We start from the raw sequence: 15,714 nt of genomic DNA on the forward strand, positions 1-15,714 counted from the left end.
GCCGTGCTGCTGCTCCAGTTTCAACTGACCTGAGACCTAGGACCATGCCCCAGGACTACCTGACATGATGACTCCTTGCTGTCCCCAGTCCACCTGACCGTGCTGCTGCTCCAGTTTCAACTGTTCTGCCTTATTATTATTTGACCATGCTGGTCATTTATGAACATTTGAACATCTTGGCCATGTTCTGTTATAATCTCCACCCGGCACAGCCAGAAGAGGACTGGCCACCCCACATAGCCTGGTTCCTCTCTAGGTTTCTTCCTAGGTTTTGGCCTTTCCACCGTTTTTCCTAGCCACCGTGCTTCTACACCTGCATTGCTTGCTGTTTGGGGTTTTAGGCTGGGTTTCTGTACAGCACTTTGAGATATCAGCTGATGTACGAAGGGCTATATAAATACATTTGATTTGATTTGATTTGTTAAACATTCAGCATGATGGGCCAGAAAAGGTTGAATACATTTGCTTGTTCAAAACAACTGGAACCTCGGAACTGGGAAATACTAGACTTATTAGACAATGAGTTCAAGACAACTGGGAACAAAAAAAAAAAAAAACTGGCTCCAACTGGGAAAATCCGTTTTGAATGGTCATCCAACTCGGAATTCCAAGTCGGGAACTCGAGCTCCGATCCTGAAGATCACTGTTTTCATGATTCAACCCTGGTTTTTCCCCCCAGAGTTCCCAGTTGTCTTGAAAGCACCATAAATCCAGAGAATGCCAGACTTTAATGACAAAGTTTGATGACAAAATTTGCCCATGAAGGACCGCCGCACCAACTTCCTGTTCAAGTGAGTACAGCACAACAAGGTGAGTCCAAAAATGTCTTGTATGCTGCTGCATAAATTATGTAATATGCTAGGGAGATATGTATACTGTGGCTAAGAAATTAATACTAAGTGCATGTTGTGTAGTAAGCTGTTCGTAGCCAGATGTGCCTCACCCTAATAATATGGTCCCTTTCACACTCCTAACTTCGCCTACTGTTCTGACTTGCTGGTGCACATGTAGCCTATAGGCTGTTTTAGAGAAATGTCATCATCGAACATTGTCTGCTTATATGCCCCCTTTATTTATCCTACGGTTCAGAGTTGTTGTACGGGGAGAATACCGAAAGAACGGCCCACGTTCTGAATTCTGTCGCTGTACATTTCAAAAGCTCTGAGCAAATAGTTATATTGACTACGTCCGTCCTAACTCGCTCATTAATGTCTTAATCAAACTGACTGGTTTCCTCTTATCCGCTCGTCCTCCCCTTATTCCATAGTTTGTACATCTCAATTGTCAGTAGAAACCACATTTGTTTAACCAAGTCAGCCATATCAGTTATGTTCTTTTTTAAACTGCAGTAAATGAACTGTTTTGGTGAAAGCCAGGTGTAGCAGTGGCTGAAAAGAAGGCCCTAACACTTTGTGAGCACCGTTTGTCACCGTTATAGTGCAATTCATGTATTGTTTAGTGTTGTGCTGTGGCTTTGCTGGAAAGCATCTAAAACCATGTTTTGCAGTTTGCCCCACAAAGATTTGCATGCTAAAATTGCCACTGTATGGATGGTTCACGGGGTCAAACTACGAAAATGCGCTGATGGTGTGATTTTTTTTTTTTATGACATTAAAAATGTAAGCATTAAACACGTTATTAATGCGTTAACTTTGACAGCCCTAGTTTAAAACCATGACAAGAGAGACTGTCATTGAATATAACAAAGAGATGCTGTTTTTATGAGTTAGTTCATGTTTAAAGTTCTTACTCAGTACTGTCAACACTTTGTATTCAACATTTGTATAAGCCATAAAATGTGCGTTCTTCCTATTTCCACTCCGTGCTAAATAAAAATAAAAAGGGAATTATTTGTATGCTTACTCAGCTGTGCTTCACAAGTAATACAACAACAGATCTATTACCGGTGTGATCATATAGCCAGGTTTTCTCCAGATGTTACACTTGGAATTCAGGCCAAAGAGTTCCATCTTGATTTCATCAGACCAGAGAATCTTGTTTCTCATTGTCTGAGAGTGGATAACTCCAAGCGGGCTGTCAAGTGCTTTTACTGAGTGGCTTCTGTCTGGCCACTCTATCATAAAGGCCTGATTGGTGGAGTGCTGCAAAAATGATTGTCTTACTGGAAGGTTCTCCCATCTCCACAGAGGAACTGGAGCTCTGTCAGAGTGATCATTGGGTTCTTGGTCACCTCCACGATCAAGGCCCTTCTCCCCCGATTGCTCAATTTTGCTGGCAGTCAGCTCTGGGAAGAGTCTTGGTGGTTCCAAACTTCTTCCATTTAAGAATGGAAGCCACTGTGGTCTTGGGGACCTTCAATACTTCAGAAAAGTTTTGCTAAACTTCCCCAGATCTGTGCCTCGACACAATCCTGTCTCTGAGCTCTACGGACAATTTCTTCGACCTCGTGGCTTGGTTTTTGCCCTGACAAGCACCTTCAACTGTGTGACATTATATAGACAGGTTTGTGCCTTTCCAAATAATGTCCAATCAATTGAATTTAGCACAGGTGGACTCCAATCAAGTTCTTGAAATACCTCAATGATGATCAATGGAAACAGGATGCACCTGAATACCTGTGTAAATTAGGTATCTGTTTTTTAAATTTTGAATACCTTTGCAAACATTTCTAAAAACCTCTTTTTGCTTTGTCATTATGGGTATTGTGTGTAGATTGATGACGATTTTTTATTTTATTGAATCCATTTTAGAATAAAGGCTGTAATGTAACAAAAATGTGTAAAAGGGAAGGGGTCTGAATACTTTCCAAATGCACTGTATATCCTATAATTAATTACAATGGTTCCATTTGGCCTAGTTATTAGTTATCTCTCGCTCTCACGTCATTCATGAGGTAATCTCAGTGTAAACTAGTATGTCATGTCTACCCATTTTGTAGAATAATTGATGACATCTTGACGAGTTCATCCATTTATGCTGTACCCCTTAGGGCAGGGATCATCAACTAGATTCAACCGCGAGCAGATATTTTCTTGAGAGGAAGGTAGGGGGGCCGGAATATAATTACAAATAATTTGTAGCCTGCAAATTGAACGCAAGAAGCACAAACAGATATAATATTTGACTAAAACGTAATAATTTCAAACCTTTGCATATGATCACGTGTCTGTCTATTATGGGTGGAAATACTTGGGAACAGATTTCCCAAATTAAAATCACTTGGAGCTGATTTCCTGTTTTTTTTTTACAGTTTATGTGCAATGGGAAAAAAAAGTATTTTTTTTTAATGGCTCAGAAAACTTGGGGGCGCAAATAAAACAACCAGTTGGGGAATTCTGCCTTAGGAGTTGTTCTGATAGTATCAGCTTACACCACGGAATGTTTAAGAGACAAACGCCTGATGTAGTTGAAAGAGGAAACTGTGCATTGAAGGTATTTCAGGATGTGAAAGGTTATAGCTGACTGAGCACTCATTGAGGTCTTGCGTAATGACTCCGGTCATTTAACCTGTTCTAACTTTAACCTTTAACTAGGTAAGTCAGTTAAGAACAAATTCTTATTTACAACGACGGCCTACCTTAATGGACAGACAAGACAACAATTTTCTTTCTCAAGTGTATTTTCAAGTTTGTTGCAATTTTTTGTGCATTTAAACAAATACATTGAAAAACAAACATCTTGAAAACCGCTCTAGTCTGCCTCTAGTCATTTCCCTCATACATTAAATGGATGGCCTTGAGATATTCCTGCATTAGCAGAGTAGAACTCAGTACGTAATCATTAAAAAGCACTTACAAATCTACATTTTGCTTTGTGTATATTCAGCAAACATTTTGTAACATTGATTAACACCCACTAAATCCTGTTCAACATTCACTCCCTCAAATTTCCCCCCAAAATACTTTCAGTTTCTCCTCTCTCTTCCTGAGAACAATATCTTTAAATACATATAAAACTTTGATACAGTTTTTTACTTGGACAACATTGCAGTAGGCCAAGCCTTTAATCTACTGTAAAACACAATGGCAGCACATTGGGCTGTGGGCTGTCTACAACATCTGGATCATCTAAAGGACAATAAAACGCATGGAGTACTACTCCATAAGGCATCGCCTCCAATAATGTCCTATCACGGAAGCCATGACCCCATGGAGGTCCTTGCTATTTTTGGTCTCAGAAGAAGAGGTGACAGAATGCTGGAATGTGACCTACAGCTTCCTGGGGAGTGTGGACTGGGACTCTGCCAATGCAGAGGGGAGAGAAATGCTTCCCATTGGGCTGTCAAATGTCCCTGGGGGTGTGACTAGTGTTAAGGTGTCTGTATGAAGAGATACATACTTCCTCCTGGGTTGTGATTAAAGTACGGGACTCGTGTTAATGAGTGTTATTGCTGTGACCATTTTTTCTTTGTCTGAAGAAAGACAATTCCCCTGTGCAACGCTCAAGAGACATCTCTAGTTACAGTACCACCATGGCAGTCAGGCCTATTCTGTATGTCAGGGGGTCATCATAACTAATTATCTGAATACAGTGCAATTGATCTGACACCATGGCAATCCAAACTCAAACCATATCCATTCCAGAGCCACACCTCATCACTAGCTTCCCTGTCCATCTACTCTGACCTATCAGTCTGCACCTTCCCTGAGGTTCATTGGAAAGGTGCTGCTTTGCTATGGGTGTATGCCGTGCGCCTACAGGGCTCTACTATGGAGGCCTGTGTCTCTCTCACGTCAGGACTAGGGCACGGATCAGAGGAGTCATTTCCATTTCCTCCCACTTGGCTAATTACAGTCTGCACGCTCTGCCAGCCATTCTTCTTCCCTCTCATGTCATAACAGAAACCTGTGCAGTGGAAAACCCCTGATTACCCTGCATAGATTAGATAGAGGCTTTAATACAGTAAATCAAGCCTCGCAGGGTGGTATATGTTTCAACAGAGGGAGAAGCGTCGGGAGTTGATGTTCATCTTGGTGAGGCCAAGGTGTTTGAGGGGGGTGGACAGAGCAAAGGCAGCCTTCATGGGGATATCACAGAGCAGGTCGGACTCCTCGCCACACTCCTCCAGCTCGTAGGTGGCGTCGTCCAGCATCTCCTTGTGGCGGTGACACACCTGCTCCACCTTCAGCCGGTGGATCTCCACACGCAGACGGATCAGCTGGCGCGCCAGACGGTTATCCTGGAACCGCATCTCCCTCTGTATGACAAGGAAGGGAAAGAGAGAGGGAAGAGATTAGCAATCAAATATCAATTCAAGCGCTGTGTGTAAAGACACCAACACATGATCTGTGCAACAAAAAAAAAGTGCATTTCTATTTTAGGATTTTTCAGCTCTGAAATTAACAAGGTCCCTGTGGTTTTAGTGTGTTTGCATTGTTTTGGATGGAAAGATATTACAGCATGACTTTGTGCTCAGAGCTCAACCTGAAAACAGGTTTATTTTCCATAGATGTCTCCATCACATGACACTGGTAGCTGGCACATAGACTCTGCACTATGGCACACTTGCATCATGAGGATGCACAAACCAGGCAAACCAAACCAATGAAACTACCTACCTGGTAATTATGTTTGCCAAATAGTCTCATTGTGTCCTATTTAAATCGACTTGAGTGTTTTCATTGTATATTTGATTCTAAAGGACGTTATGCAGAAATATTGCAGCCTTATTAATTTCTAACATGTCCAAGTAAACATAACTGAGTCTGAGTTGGAGAAAAAGAGACAATATCTGCATTAAAATAAGTGCACTCACCAGCTCTTTTCTAAGGAAATCCAACGCGTCATCAATGGTATCGAAGCCACAGATGTTGCGGATGGTTAGATCTGAGTTCTCATCCCGCATAATTTCAGGCAAAAACACATATTTCTCTGCAGTCTCTTGACTATTATCTAAACCATTTGGGTTGTCCTTCCACGGTCGGCTCTGCAAGCGCTCCTGCCATTCAAAGTAGGATGGTCTGCGGGTTTGTAACTTTAGTTTTTCGGTAAGGACTTTCACATTGTTCAAATCCTCAGCGTTTCCCTCTGTATCTCCTTCGCAGTTGTCCTCGCCTCCCAGCTCCTTGAAGTCCATTGCAAGTGCACTAGACGTTTTAAATGGATCTGCGTAAAAAGTCATCATAGAGGCTGCAAAAACTTTTGAATGAGTTATTCACAGCGCAGGATATGTCCCTTGAGTGTTCAGTCAGTGGGCTTGCCAGTTCTGGATTGGAGTGCACTGGTGTTCCTTACTTTATTTATAGAGTGATAAGGATAAACAAAAGTTACCGCCCCTTATTGAGCGAGGCTGCGAGGGAGAAGAGGTGTAGGCCATGCAAGTGTGCAGCCTCCCTCAAGTATTCATGTGACCACACGTTGGTGAAATAAAGAGTTAGCGGTGTCTACTTATGGCAGCACTCAGGTGCAACTTTTAACATTGGAACGCAAGGATTTGATTTGACATGTCAATGGATCAAAGGCTTTAACAAATCCTACTCGAAAATGGCAATGGGATAAAAGTGACATTGATTTATCCATATCTCTGAAACTTGTGAAGTTAAGATGACACCTAGATATATTTTGTATTTATATGCAATGTTTGTAATTAAAATGTGAATTATTTTGGTGTTACCAATTCATTTTTATTAGGACAGGTACAGTAGCTATTCATACAAATTATGTATCAGTGCATGATGGAACAGTACTGGAACAGCTGACAAACTGAAAGAAGGTTTCACGTACTGTGATATGTGGTTGTCTTACCTCGCTTGTGTGTCGCTCTGGATAAGTGTCTGCTAAATGCAAACGTTAACTCCTCAGAAATAGGATTGGAATGTTTTCATTTAGGGCAATGCCTCCATCTAGTGGTGATGGTCTAACACACGGGGAATCAATTCGACTTGCTCAATTATCGGATGGAAATATGGATGGGCTAGCAAGCAGCGTGCTGCACGTTTTACACTATATGTGAGTTTCTACTCTCTGCCACCTACTGTTTGACCTTCAGACCTTCAGACACTGGGAATGAGAATGGTATTCACAAATGTTGACCAATACAGTGGCTTGCTTTGGATTGGTGACCTGAAGTTACTAGATGAGTAATGTAAACTAACTAGTCTGGGATGGTTCAACAACAGCTTGAAAGAGACAGCAGATTTCACTCATAAATTCTAATATGATTTTTATACATACTCAACTCCAATGATCGAATTAAGCAATAAGGCCCAAGGGGGTGTGGTACATGGCCAATATACCAGGGCTAAGAGCTGTTCTTAGGCACAGCTCTTTCTAGAGCAACAACTTGAAGATCACTGACGTCATGATTCAACCTTGTTTTTTTCAGAGTTTGCAGTTGTGTTGAAAGCACCATTAATCCAGATAATGCCTGACTTTGATGACAAAATTGGCCCACGAAGGACCGCTGCGCCACCTTCCTATTCAAGTGAGCACACCAAGGTGAGTACAAAAATGTATTGTATGCTGCTGCATAAATTATGTAATATGCCTGGGAGATACAGTTGAAGTAGAAGTAGATGTCCTAACCGACTTGCCAAAACTATAGTTTGTTAACAAGACATTTGTGGAGTGGTTAAAAAAACAAGTTTTAATGACTCCAACCTAAGTGTATGTAAACTTCCGACTTCAACTGTATATACACCTTTTCTGAAAGGCCCGAGAGTCTGCAACACCACTAAGCAAGGGGCACCACCAAGCAAGCGTCACCATGAAGACCAAGGAGCTATCCAAACAGGTTAAGGACAAAGTTGTGGAGAAGTACAGATCATGGTTGGGTTATACAAAAATATCCGAAACTTTGAACATCCCACAGAGCACCATTAAATCCATTATTAAAAAATTTAAAGAATATGGCACCACAACAAACCTGACAAGAGAGGTCCGCCCACCAAAACTCACGTACCAGGAAAGAGGGCATTAATCAGAGAGGCATCAAAGTGACCAAGGAATTAGCCTGAAGGAGCAGCAAAGCTCAACAGCGGAGATTGGAGTATCTATCCATAGTACCCCTTTAAGCCGTACACTCCACAGAGCTGGGCTTTGCTGAAGAGTGGCCAGAAAAAAAGTCATTGCTTAAAGAAAAGAATAAGCAAACGTGTTTGCCAAAAGGCATGTGGGAGACTTCCCAAACATATGGAAGAAGGTATTATGCTCAGATGATACAAAAATGTAGCATTTTTGGCCATCAAGGAAAACGTTGGCACAAACCCAACACCTCTCACCCCCCTGAGAATACCATCCCAGATATTTTAGACTGGGACAGAGGTTCACCTTCCAGCAGGACAATGACCCTAAGCATACTGCTAAAGCAACACTCGAGTGGTTTAAGAGGAAACATTTAAAAGTCTTGGAATGGCCTAGTCGAAACCCAGACCTCAATCCAATTGAGAATCTGTGGTATGACTTATATATTGCTGTACACCAGCAGGAACCCATCCAACTTGAAGGAGCTGGAGTAGTTTTGCCTTGAAGAATAGGCAACAAATCCCAGTGGCTAGATGGGCCAAGCTTATAGAGACATATCCCAAGAGACTTGCAGCTGTAATTGCTGCAAAAGGTGCCTCTACAAAGTAGTGGGTGAATAGTTATGCACGCTCAAGTTTTCTGTTTTTTTTTGTCTTATTTCTTGTTTGTTTCGCAATAAAAAATATTCTGAATCTTTAAAGTGGTAGGCGTGTTGTGTACATTAAATGATAAAAAAACACACAAAAAAATATTTTAATACCAGGTTGTAAGGCAACAAAATAGGAAAAATGCCAAGGGGGGTGAATACTTTCGCAAGGCACTGTACATGTCTTTATAAAAATTGGCCCTGTGAAAAAGAGTCCCCCAAATGTCACGGTATAATTGGTACTCTTACCTTGCTTCAAAGTAGCCTAGCCAAAATCTGACCATAGAAACATTTAGGGACTTACTTTATAGGCCTAAACACTTCCTCATGTCATTTCTCTCCTGTTCTATTGGTTTCATATCAACTTTTTTTCTTTGTCCAGAAGCCAAAGGCATAATCCTAGTCTTATTAGCAACCTATCCTAGTTGTTATGTCTTCAGATTTCCATAATAATTTATATTAAGCATTTGGCTGACCAGTGGGCAAAGGCTGGGCACCTACGAAGATGGGTCAGCCCAGTTTTCTGATTAGCTGAGCTGAGGTGGTGCGAATTAACATTCAAAGTAAAGAACACATAATCAAAGAGAGCGAGACCTGCTCTGACTCTCCGTCAGTCACTAAGTCAGAACAGAAAAACAGAAAGGTATAGTACCGAAAAAGTTAGACGAAAAAAGGGCTTTTGAGGCCGAAGCTGCTACATTTGTGAAATGAACCGACTTACTTGCTGAAAGTTCTGGTTCAGCAGGTCCTAATGCTGTGTCTGTGAGAAATGACAGATCAGCTACTGTGGTGCAGAAATGGCAGATCAGCTGCTGTGGCGCAGAAATGACAGATCAGCTACTGTGGTGCAGAAATGGCAGATCAGCTGCTGTGGTGCAGAAACGGCAGATCAGCTGCTGTGGTGCAGAAACGGCAGATCAGCTGCTGTGGTGCAGAAACGGCAGATCAGCTGCTGTGGTGCAGAAACGGCAGATCAGCTGCTGTGGTGCAGAAACGGCAGATCAGCTGCTGTGGTGCAGAAACGGCAGATCAGCTGCTGTGGTGCAGAAACGGCAGATCAGCTGCTGTGGTGCAGAAACGGCAGATCAGCTGCTGTGGTGCAGAAATGACAGATCAGCTGCTGTGGTGCAGTCGAGGTATAGGAAGAAAACAGAGAAGACACACTCATGCACACTGACACAGATCATGTAGCCTACTGCTGCCAGCTAGGCCTCATATTTTAGCTGTGTATTGTATGAAATATATTTCATACCTACTATAGGCTAATTAGGGAAATGGGGGATTTGGGAGAACATTTATACAATAGGCTACTACTTGCAATTTAGCCTAACAAGTCGCTAAATTGGCTTTTATAACAATAAGGCAATAGCCGTCTAATAGACATTTATACAGTGCTATATAAACATATTTTTCTTAACTGCATTGTTGGTTAAGGGCTTGTAAATAAGCATTTCATGTTAAGGTCTACTAAACCTGTTGATATTTGGTGCATGTGACAAATAACATTTTATTTTATTTGATTACAGTAAAGGTCAATTCGGGGACTGTCTGTGTATTTGAATTGTTTTATAAATATTTAGAAGCTTCTAAATCCGTCTCTTCAGCCCAGGAATTGTGTTTATATGCTGTAGTAATGAGTGACTGTGGTGTCGGATTACATTACATTGCTACAGCCACTGAAGGGTGGAAAGTCCCACCTATCTCCTGCTTATTTCACTCGCTGAAAGGCTTGTCACTTCTTGGCAGAAGGTTACACATAACCTTTGCGCACTGCACTGTCAAATGAAGCACAACGCTGGAAATCTATCCTCACCCACATAAACTAGTCCCGGCATCGTTCTATGACAAATCATTAGTGAAGTCGTTTTGCAGTCCTTAATCTAAAGTGAGTACTATTTATACTTTTTAAATAGTTTATAAATGTTTTGAGTTACTGGTTCAATTTCTCACCAGTCACACACCAGGCATGCCATTGGTAGACATTCATACAGTACCTGGTAAATGAACAAGCACACAACACAGGAGGTTTTAGTAAATATACAGTACCAGTTAAAAGTTTGGACACACCTAGTCATTCAAGGGTTTTTCTTTATTTTTACTATTTTCTACATTGTAGAATAATAGTGAAGACATCAACACTATGAAATAACACACATGTTTATTTTTTTATAATTTTTTTAACCTTTATTTAACTAGGCAAGTCAGTTAAGAACAAATTCTTATTTTCAATGACGGCCTAGGAACAGTGGGTTAACTGCCTTGTTCAGGGGCAGAAAGACAGATTTGTTTTATTTATTTTATTTTTTATTGACGGATAGCCAGGGGCACATTCCAACACTCAGACATAATTTACAAACAAAGCATTTGTGTTGAGTGAGTCCGCCAGATCAGAGGCAGTAGGGATGACCAGGGATGTTCTCTTGAACTGGACCATTTTCCTGTCAAAATGTTCTAGGTGTCCAGGGAAAATGTATGGAGGAAAAAGTACATTATTTTCTTTAGGAATGTAGCGTAGTAAAAGTAAAAGTTGTCAAACATATGACTAGTAAAGTACAGATACCCGCAAAAACTACTGAAGTAGTAGTTTTTACTTAAGTACTTTACACCACTGAGTATAGCCTACCAATGTCACTAACATTCAAAGTCGGATTGATGGACCATATAGCCTAGAATACAGAACTGCTGCCATATTGCTTAAACCCCATATTTCAACGTGTTGACAGCCAATTTACATATTGCGCATAGGTCTACTAATAGTTACTAATAAAGTTTAACCTGTTAACATTTTCCCATCCTATACACAGGGCCGGATTACCACATTTGGGGCCCTGGGGCACTGACTCCGGGGCCATTCTATAAAAAAAAATAGAAGAAAACAATATTTTTTTGGGAAAAAAGTTTTTGCCATGGTGCAGAGAGAAATATATGCAGTTATATAATGCTATTTCTACACATTCTTTCATGAGGCTTAGATAAAATGTTGCAGTTTTAAAGCAAATGTCCTGCAATTCGACACATTTTGCCATTAGGCTGAGAGAACATTTAGCAGTTTCCAACCTAATTTCCCGCAATTCTTCATATTTATAAAAAATAAATAAATTGGAGGGGGTTGGCGGCCCCCTGGAGGTTGGGGGCTCCAGGGAACGTGCCCTGCCTGTCTGTTCTGTAATCTGGCCCTGCCTACAATCACTCAGTGAATGTTGGGTCAGGGTTTCTGGTTATGCATGCATGACTGTAAGTCGCTTTGGATAAAAGCGTCTGCTAAACGGAATATATTATTATTACTGTTGTTGTTATTATTATTATTATTAAGTTTGCTGTTGATAAGGATGTCTCACTAACCAAAGCCCCCTCCTAACTCTCTCTCCCTCCCTGCCGATTATGGAAAACCTATTGGCCTCTTCTCTAGTACAGGCCAGAGACAAAGGATTTACATAATTGTGAGATACCTTGTGTGTGAGTCTGGATGTGTTTTTTGTGTTTTGCACTATGCTGCTTTCCATGTCCGTAGTATGTAGTGGAAATTTCCTGTATTTACCAAATCATGAGAGCAAACCACACACAGAGTCAGAGTTATCATAAAGTCTATCTTTAATTATATGAGCTCCATCACAACCCTTTGACTCTCAGATCAATTCAGTGTCTATAAATGAATTCTCTGAGAGTCCTTACAAAACAGTTCTTAGTATCATTTATAGCCAAGACACACCCCTCTCAACTCACATGACGAATCACAGATCTTAGGAACATTACAAAGGAAGACTTTACTTGAGAGAGGAGTATCCCATAGCCAGACAGCATTAGCTATAAATTATCGTTCAGTTTGCTCTCCTAAAACGAGGTTCTACTTCTCGTTCTTGGTACAACAGGACATTAGGATATATATCAATTGTCGTTTTAGACACTCCCATTCTGGACAAGCTCACGGAGACACAGTGACTGGCACACAGACATTGTGAAGCCAAGAGATAATTGGTTCCCCCTCAATCGATCCATTCACATGGTTTAAAAGATATGTTTACACATGAAGACAAGCTTGACCTCTCCCCTCTCTGCGGCCCAAGTAACTGAACCCTGACAGAGAACAGATAACTGCAACCGGCCAACAGTATTATCCAAGAATAGACATTCTAATGACATACACTGCTCAAAAAAAGAAAGGGAACACTAAAATAACACATCCTAGATTTGAATGAATGAAATATTCTTATTAAATACTTTTTTCTTTACATAGTTGATTGTGCTGACAAAATCACACAAATATTATCAATGGAAATCAAATTTATCAACCCATGGAGGTCTGGATTTGGAGTCACACTCAAAATTAAAGTGGAAAACCACACTACAGGCTGATCCAACTTTGATGTAATGTCCTTAAAACAAGTCAAAATGAGGCTCCGTAGTGTGTGTGGCCTCCACGTGCCTGTATGACTTCCCTACAACACCTGGGCATGCTCCTGATGAGGTGGCGGATGGTCTCCTGAGGGATCTCCTTCCAGACCTGGACTAAAGCATTTGCCAACTCCTGGACAGTCTGTGGTGCAACGTGGCATTGGTGGATGGAGCGAGGCATGATGTCCCAGATGTGCTCAATTGGATTCAGGTCTGGGGAACGGGCGGGCCAATCCATAGCATCAATGCCTTCCTCTTGCAGGAACTGCTGACACACTCCAGCCACATGAGGTCTAGCATTGTCTTGCATTAGGAGGAACACAGGGCCAAGCGCACCAGCATATGGTCTCACAAGGGGTCTGAGGATCTCATCTCGGTACCTAATGGCAGTCAGGCTACCTCTGGCGAGCACATGGAGGGCTGTGCGCCCCCCCCCCCCAAAGAAATGCCACCCCAAACCATGACTGACCCACCACCAAACCGGTCATGCTGGAGGATGTTGCAGGCAGCAGAACGTTCTCCACGGCGTCTCCAAACTCTGTCACGTCTGTCACGTGCTCAGTGTGAACCTGCTTTCATCTGTGAAGAGCACAGGGCGCCAGTGGTGAATTTGCCAATCTTGGTGTTCTCTGGCAAATGCCAAACGTCCTGCACGGTGTAGGGCTGTAAGCACAACCCCCACCTGTGGACATCGGGCCCTCATACCACCCTCATGGAGTCTGTTTCTGACCGTTTGAGCAGACACATGCACATTTGTGGCCTGCTGGAGGTTATTTTGCAGGGCTCTGGCAGTGCTCCTGCTTGCACAAAGGCGGTGGTAGCGGTCCTGCTGCTGGGTTGTTGCCCTCCTCCACATCTCCTGATGTACTGGCCTGTCTCCTGGTAGCACATCCATGCTCTGGACACTACGCTGACAGACACAGCAAACCTTCTTGCCACAGCTCGCATTGATTTTCCATCATGGCTGAGCTGCACTACCTGAGCCACTTGTGTGGGTTGTAGACTCCGTCTCATGCTACCACTAGAGTGAAAGCACCGCCAGCATTCAAAAGTGACCAAAACATCAGCCAGGAAGCATAGGAACTGAGAAGTGGTCTGTGGTCCCCACCTGCAGAACCACTCCTTTATTTGGGGTGTCTTGCTAATTGCCTATAATTTCCACCTGTTGTCTATTCCATTTGCACAACAGCATGTGAAATTTATTGTCAACCAGTGTTGCTTCCTAAGTGGACAGTTTGATTTCACAGAAGTGTGATTGACTTGGAGTTACATTGTGTTGTTTAAGTGTTCCCTTTATTTTTTTGAGCAGTGTATCTCACATAAGCATGAAATAAAATAAATAAAACATTTTATTTAGAAATGTTACCTAAATAATTCTGATTCTGCCACGACAATTACTGTGCGAAAGGAATAGAGGATTCTTATTGTTTTCCTCCACATGCTTTTTGTCATGAACTGCAAAGAATTGAGGACTTTCTGCATTCATTTGCAGCAGTGATGAATCTGGTCCCCCCCCCCCCCCTCTCTTGCTCTCGCTCTCTGTGGTCTCTCTCTTCTCTGGTAAGTGTGTCCGATATGTATCCATTTTTCTACAGACCGTTTAAACTCAGTCTCCAGGACCAGTGGGGTATCTCATCGCCTCCACAGGCCTACGCTCAAATGGAGGAGCTAGTAAGTGCCACACACACACACACATAGATGTCCCGTCGTTGTTGCATTAAATCTAAAATCAGAGACAATCATCACAGACTATAATCCAGGTCTTCACATGTGACAGGAAAACAGAGCGCTGGGATCAGGAAGTCCACAGAGGGGGTTGGGAACAGAGCAACATGCCTATGGGTCACTGGGCAGACACAATGGAAGGGTCAAGATTCAGATCAATTCATCCTGCTGAGCCCACAATACCAGCTCTGCATGTGGTTTCACTTACTACATTATGACTGTGTAGTGTGTACAGTACATGTGGGAAACAACATGAATCCCTGCTAAGCTATATAGTCAGCTTCCTGTGAAACCCTTGACATGGTACATTTAGGCTACTGTAGTTCTAAAATATATGATAACCTGGGGATCGCTATGTCAAGACAACCTAATAGACCCAGTGTAGGCCCTGTTAGAAGAAATCATATTATTTCAAACCAAAAAGGGTTCAATGGCTCGCTCCATATATGGCCCTCAAAAGGTTGTGTACATATAGAACCACAAATCACCCTCATTGTTTAACAGTGAACTACAGTGCCTTGCGAAAGTATTCGGCCCCCTTGAACTTTGCGACCTTTTGCCACATTTCAGGCTTCAAACATAAAGATATAAAACTGTATTTTTTTGTGAAGAATCAACAACAAGTGGGACACAATCATGAAGTGGAATGACATTTATTGGATATTTCAAACTTTTTTAACATATCAAAAACTGAAAAATTGGGCGTGCAAAATTATTCAGCCCCTTTACTTTCAGTGCAGCAAACTCTCTCCAGAAGTTCAGGGAGGATCTCTGAATGATCCAATGTTGACCTAAATGACTAATGATGATAAATACAATCCACCTGTGTGTAATCAAGTCTCTGTATAAATGCACCTGCACTGTGATAGTCTCAGAGGTCCGTTAAAAGCGCAGAGAGCATCATGAAGAACAAGGAACACACCAGGCAGGTCTGAGATACTGCTGTGAAGAAGTTTAAAGCCGGATTTGGATACAAAAAGATTTCCCAAGCTTTAAACATCCCAAGAAGCACTGTGCAAGCGATAATA

The 15,714-nt window shown here is 42.0% G+C and overlaps 2 protein-coding genes across 2 annotated transcripts in view; both read right to left on the reverse strand.

The window, feature by feature from the left end:
* Nucleotides 1-9,471, reverse strand: part of LOC100136288 (LCK2) — a 39,324-nt gene extending 29,853 nt beyond the window's left edge. The window contains exon 1 of the mRNA XM_036962201.1: nucleotides 9,291-9,471. The gene's annotated coding sequence lies outside the window, so the exon portion shown is untranslated. The remainder of the gene's footprint in view (nucleotides 1-9,290) is intronic.
* LOC110505432 (protein FAM167A) lies at nucleotides 3,563-7,427 on the reverse strand. The gene is made up of 2 exons (XM_021584636.2): nucleotides 5,717-7,427; nucleotides 3,563-5,158 (listed from the first exon to the last, which is right to left on the reverse strand). Exons 1-2 carry the CDS (start codon nucleotides 6,083-6,085, stop codon nucleotides 4,895-4,897), a joined length of 633 nt encoding a protein of 210 aa, XP_021440311.1. The 5' UTR covers nucleotides 6,086-7,427; the 3' UTR covers nucleotides 3,563-4,894.
* Nucleotides 9,472-15,714: the final 6,243 nt, after the last annotated feature.

Source organism: Oncorhynchus mykiss, chromosome 25, assembly GCF_013265735.2.
Source record: "Oncorhynchus mykiss isolate Arlee chromosome 25, USDA_OmykA_1.1, whole genome shotgun sequence".
NCBI classification, from domain to species: Eukaryota; Metazoa; Chordata; class Actinopteri; order Salmoniformes; family Salmonidae; genus Oncorhynchus; species Oncorhynchus mykiss.

What these genes read in the sequence shown, in the direction of transcription:
- LOC110505432 (XM_021584636.2), bottom strand. Translation starts at nt 6,085, where the DNA reads ATGATGACTTTTTACGCAGATCCATTTAAAACGTCTAGTGCACTTGCA. An exon ending in ATTTCCTTAGAAAAGAGCTG is followed by an intron (nt 5,159 to 5,716) that starts GTGAGTGCACTT and finishes CTTGTCATACAG; the next exon opens with AGGGAGATGCGGTTCCAGGA.